The 6000-nt window shown below is 49.4% G+C and overlaps 1 protein-coding gene across 1 annotated transcript; it reads right to left on the bottom strand.

Annotated features, from left to right (window-relative positions):
- Positions 1-950: 950 nt before the first annotated feature.
- LOC112133021 (translation machinery-associated protein 7-like) lies at positions 951-1379 on the bottom strand. Its single transcript, XM_054553604.2, has one exon. The coding sequence runs from the start codon at positions 1197-1199 to the stop codon at positions 990-992; it is 210 nt and encodes a 69-aa protein (XP_054409579.1). The 5' UTR covers positions 1200-1379; the 3' UTR covers positions 951-989.
- Positions 1380-6000: the final 4621 nt, after the last annotated feature.

Here is a 6000-nt window from a genome sequence, read left to right as displayed (position 1 = left end):
TGGTTGTTTTTGAGACGGAGTCTTACTCTGTCACCAAGCTAGAGTGCAGTGGCGCGATCTCAACCCACTGCAATCTCCACCTCCTAGGTTCGAGCGATTCTCCTGCCTCAGCCTCCTGAGTAGCTAGGACTACAGGCACACGCCACCAGGCCCAGCTAATTTTCGTATTTTTAGTAGAGATGGGGTTTCACCATGTTGGCCAGGATAGTCTCGAACTCCTGACCTAGTGATCTGCCCGCCTCCGCTTCCTAAAGTGCTGGGATTACAGGCGTGAGCCACCGTGCCTGGCCGTTTTTTTTCCCCCCTGTGGTTACGTTTATTAGCTATTATCCTCTCCACAACAACTGTTCACCACAACTCATTCTTCAAGGCCTAGCCTCAAATGTCTCCTTTGTGAAGCTCCCTAGCATCCCTTTTCCAGGCTCCCAGACAATGTGGTTCACATTTCCAATATAAAACATATCACAGTGGCCAGGCGCGGTGGCTCATGCCTGTAATCCTAGCATGTCGGGCAGGCTGGTCTTGAACTACTGACCTTGTGATCCATTCTCGGCCTCCCAAAGTGCTGGGATTACAGGCGTGAGCCAGCATGCCCAGCCGGATTTTGTTTTTAACATATTCTCTCAGTGCCTAGTTCAATGCCTTACCTAGTATAGGAGCTCAGTGACTGTTTAATTAACTTTTATGATAGCATGGATATCTTTTAGGCCTTAAATCTGATCTGATCCAAGCACAGTCCTCATTATCTTGACAGTGGTTCTAGTTACTCAGGCCCAAAACTTTTAAGAGTCATCCCGGTTTTCTTTTTCTTCTTCTTCTTCTTTTTTTTTTTTTTTTTTTTTAAGAAAGGTTAATTCTTAAATGTATAGCAGCTCCAAAACAACACTTAATTCCTGCTATTGGTGGTGAAAGATGTTACGGCAGGGAATACAGATGTTTAAATACGAATGAAATAAAGGGTCATTATCTCCTCAGGCACAAGGAACAGCTTACTTTTTGCCAGATTTCTTAATTTCACCTGTGGCCAGGGGCCCCTTCCCCGCAGCCTTCGCTTTTAGCTCCTCGAGTTTCTTTTGCTCCTCTTTTTGTTCTTGCTTGAAAGCCTTCTCTTCCTCGTCCATCTCCTTGGCCTGCTTCTTGGGCTGTTTCAGGGGCTTCTTCTTGCCACCTTCGCGGCTGGACATGGCACCTGCTGTCATCCCTGATTTCTTCTCTCTTCTTTTTTTCTTCTGCCCCTTTTCACCACCTCTACTGCCATTACCTCTATTAGCTATTATTCTAAGAAATGGTTCTTGTTACCATTTCTCCTTGGGATTTTTATAGTTGTCTTATACCTAGCTACCCTTCCTCCACATTTGCATATCTACTGCTATTTTCAACCCAGCAGCTAGAATGATTTTTTTATTTTATTAAAAAAAATTACGTAGAGCTTAGTATATGCGAGTTACTATTCTAGACATTTTACAAATATTAACTTATGGCCAGGCGCAGTGGCTCACACCTGTAATCTTAGCACTTTGGGAGGCCGAGGCGGGCAGACCACCTGAGGTCGGGAGTTCAAGAGCAGCCTGACCAACATGGTGAAATCCCATCTCCACTAAAAATACAAAAAATAGCTGGGCGTGGTGGCGCGTGCCTGTAATCACAGCTACTAGGGAAGCTGAGGCAAGAGAATCACTTGAACCTGGGAGGCAGAAGTTGCGGCGAGTTGAGATTGCAACACTGTACTCCAGCCTGGGTGACAGAAAAAAAAATTTTAACTTATGTATTCCTCATAATGATCATCTGAGGAAGATACTATTATTATCCTTGTTTTACAGATGAAGAAAATGAGGCACAGAAGAATTAAGTGGTTTGACCAACGTTGCCTAACTCAGGACATACATCATATCACCTCTTTGCCTAAAACAGTCCATTAGTTCCCCATCTCAATCAGAGGATAGCCACAGTCCTACCAGAGGTCTAAAAGGCTATATGTGATCTGTACTCTCTCTCACTCCAGGGAGTCTCACTCTGTCACCCAGGCTGGAGTGCAGTGGTGCTTTCTCAGCTCGCTGCAACCTCCATCTCCCCGATTCAAACGATTCTCCTGCCTCAGCCTCCCTAGTAGCTGGGATTACAGACATGTGCCAGCGCGTCTGGCTAATTTTTGTATTTTTGGTGGAGACAGGGTTTCACCATGTTGGTCAGGCTGGTCTGGAACTCCTGACCTCAGGTGATCCACCCGCCTCGGCTTCCCAAAGTGCTGGGATTATAGTCCTGAGCCACTGAGTCTAATTTTTTTGTTTTTAATAGAGATGGGGTTTCCCCTCCCAAAGTGCTGGGATTACAGGTGCGAGCCACCGTGCCCAGCTCTTCCCTACTTTATTTTCATATACATGTATTATTGTTATTTTGGTCTATTTCTCCCCAAACAAATTAAGGTCCACCAGGAGGGCAGGCCTTCATTTGTGAAACAATTATTTAAAGAGGCCTACGATATAAGGCATTGTTTTGGGCACTGAGTGGGGAAGAAAAGCTTGGTGGAGGTTGGGTGCAGTGGCTCGTGCCTGTAATTCCAGCACTTTGGGAGCCCAAGGTGGGTGGATCACCTAAGGTCAAGAGTTCGAGACCAGTCTAGCCAACATGGTAAAACCCTGTCTCTACCAAAAATAAAAAATTAGCCAGGCGTGGTGGCGCATGCCTGTAGTCCCAGATCTTGGGAGGCTGATGCAGGAGATCTGCTTGAACCCAGGAGGTGTAGGTTGCAGTGCGCCCAGATTGTACCACTGCACTCCAGCCTGGGCAACAGAGCAAGACTTCGTCTCAAAAAAATAAAATAGGCCAGGCGCAGGGGCTCACACCTGTAATCCCAGCACTTTGGGAGGCCGAGGCGGGCAGACCACGAGGTCAGGAATTCGAGATCAGCCTGGCCAATATGGTGACATCCCATCTCTACTAAAAATATAAAAATAAGCTGGGCGTGGTGGTGCACGCCTGTAGTCCCAGCTACTTGGGAGACTGAGGCAGACGAATTGCTTGAACCTGGGAGGCAGAGGTGAAGTGAACCGAGATCGCACCATTGCACTCAAGCTTGGTGATAGAGTGAGACTCCATGTTAAAAAAAAAAAAAGAAATCAACCAGTAAGGCCAGGCACGGTGGCTTAAGCCTGTAATCCCAGCACTTTGGGAGGCTGAGGTGGGCAGATTACCTGAGGTCAGGAGTTTGAGACCAGCCTGACCAACATGGTGAAACCCTGTCTCTACTAAAAATACAAAAATTAGCCGGGCATAGTGGCGGGCACCTGTAATCCCAGCTACTTGGGACGGTGAGGCAGGAGAATTGCTTGAACCCAGAAGGCAGAGGTTGTAGTGAGCCATGATCATACCACCACACTCCAGCCTGGGTGACAGAGGGAGACTCTGTCTCAAAAAAAAATTAGCCCGGTATGGTGGCGCACACCCGTAGTCCCAGCTACTTGGGGGCCTGAGGCACAAGAGTCGCTTGAACTTGGGAGGCAGATGCTGTAGTGAGCCGAGATCGTGCCACTGCACTGCAGCCTGGGCGACAAAGTGAGACTTCATCTCAAAAAATAATAAAATAATATAAAAAATAAATAAAATAAAATATATGTACATATACAAAACTCCATTTAATAATGGGCAAGCTACTGAGGAGAATGAAAGATAAAATCATTGTTGTTTAATTAAATGTAACACACAAAGAAATATCAAATGTTGGCCGGGCGCGGTGGCTCATGCCTGTAATCCCAGCACTTTGGGAGGCCGAGGCGAGCGGATCACTAGGTCAGGAGATCGAGACTATCCTGGCTAACATGGTGAAACACCATCTCTACCAAAAATACAAAAAAAAAAAAATTAGCCGGGCGTGGTGGCGGGCGCCTGTAGTCCCAGCTACTCGGGAGACTGAGGCAGGAGAATGGCGTGAACCCGAGAGGCAGAGCTTGCAGTGAGCCGAGATTGCGCCACTGCACTCCAGCCTGGGCGACAGAGCAAGATTCCGTCTCAAAAGAGAAAAATAAAGAAATATCAAAAGTGACAGGGAGAGCCTAAAAAGAGAGCAGCTCTTGGTCCACTTAATAGTTTGGATGAGGACAATTTTAAATGGATTCTGCCTGGTACTGTAAATGCCCAAGAACAAAGCATTGACTTTTGGGCAGAGTTCTAGCAAATCAGCAACTGTGGAGTGTCAGATTCGCAATGACTGCTCTTGTGTAATACGTCAAAAACAAGTCAGTGAGCTGAAATGCAGTACCTTTACTATTTTTAAGTTGACGTTAAAGGATGTGGGAAAAAAATAGACCAACGGGTACCCATCAAGAATAATTTGAATAAACAATCGAATATCATTTTAAACTATGGTAGTGGTCAGTTTCAAGAGCTGAATGCGATTTCATATTATTGTATCCTTTTTTCAACTTTCTCTTCGGAAATTTTGTGTATGCTCTTGATTTTTTTTTTTAAATAGGTAAGTGTATGTTCTTGCGTTAATTTGTTTCAATTACATACATTAAATTGCTCAACACTGCTGCGTGCACTGTTTTTACCTGATAGTGGTTTTCCTTTGGATGCTTGGTAGGTTTAAAACATTTAAAAAAAAGAGCTCTTCCTTATTTACAAGAATCACCCACCCAATTAATAAATGCTTATTTCTGGGTTCCACTCTCAGAGATTTTTATGTTTTATGTTTGTGTATATTTTTTATATTTTTAAATGTTTTATTTTATATTTTTATGTTTTATGTTTATGTATATTTTTATATTTTATGTTAAAAAAAACATATATTTTTATGTTTTTTTATCTTTGGAGTTGGAAACCTACGTTTTCAGCCAGTACCCAAAGTGACTGTGAGGCCTGGTGGCCCAAAGACCATACCTTGAGAACGACTCGACCCAATGCTATTTTCATGTTTTGCAGCTTTCAAAATATTAACTTCAGAAATCTAAGGAGGGTGGGCAACTCGGGTGGCTGTCAGAAGATCCGAGAGTGAGCCGCTCACGCTGTGCCCCGTTGCACAACTTTCCTTGACTTTGCAGATCTCTCCCTGAGGAGGAAATCAGTTCATTTTCACCGAGCAATTAACTACCTCCCAAGCAGTTTCGTCTATGTCCCTCAGGATGACCCCTAAAAGTCACCAGCTCATCGCCGCTGAGAAAGATAAAGCGCTGTTTGCCCTGCGTGCCCTCCCAGGGCCGCGGGAACCTGTGCTCGCTTCCCGCCACCCGGGCTCCTCCTCCTCTCGCCCTCTCCGGTCGGGTCCTCCCGGAGGCGCCCCGCGCGGCAGCGATTGGCGCCAACCGGGTGGCGGCGCTGTCCGCCCTGCGCGCGGCCGCCTCGGGCCCGAGGGAGGCGGATGCACGGCCGGCGGAGGAAGGGGAGGGAGCGAGGAGCGCGCGCTGCTCTCGCGTGCTCTCGCGCCGCTCGCGTGACCGGCCGGTGTGTGTGCGAGGCGCCGGCTCCCGGGGCACGGACAGCCGGGCGCGCGCCTCTGCGAGGGGCGTCCGGGTCCGAGTCGGCGGTCCGGGCCGGCGCGAGGTGCGTGCGGGCGGGCCTCGGGGGTCCCGGACGGACACAAGCGCACACACTCCCGGAGGAGCCTTCGAGGCTGCTTTTCCTCGGCCAGACGGAGAGCGGCACTGTCTCCCCGCCCAGCGCTCACTCGCCCCGCGTCTCCCCCCGCGGCGGCTGCTCCTCCTCGGCACCGCCAGCCCCAGCGCCGCTCCCGGGCGGGCGGGCGGCGGCGGCGGCGGCGGGACCCACGGAGCCGCTTTGTGTGCAGCCCGACTAGGGGCGGCGGCGCAACCACCTGACAGAGGCCCGGGCGCTCGATGCACCTTCCGCCCGCATGAGGAGGAGGTAAAGGCGGCGGCGGCTCGGCTCCCGCCCTGGGCTGCTGGAGGGAGGGGACGGAAGGGGAGACTGGAGGGGGGGCCGCGGGTCCGAGGCCCGGTGGGGCCGCCCGAGGGTGCCGGGAAGGCCTCGGCGGTGCCGGAGGCGCCA

This window comes from Pongo abelii, chromosome 3 (genome assembly GCF_028885655.2).
Source record: "Pongo abelii isolate AG06213 chromosome 3, NHGRI_mPonAbe1-v2.0_pri, whole genome shotgun sequence".
In the NCBI taxonomy this organism is placed as follows: domain Eukaryota; kingdom Metazoa; phylum Chordata; class Mammalia; order Primates; family Hominidae; genus Pongo; species Pongo abelii.
The sequence above is the reverse complement of the archived record's forward strand: the minus strand, read 5'-3'. Positions and strand labels throughout refer to the sequence as shown.

What these genes read in the sequence shown, in the direction of transcription:
- LOC112133021 (XM_054553604.2), bottom strand. Translation starts at nt 1,199, where the DNA reads ATGACAGCAGGTGCCATGTCCAGCCGCGAAGGTGGCAAGAAGAAGCCC.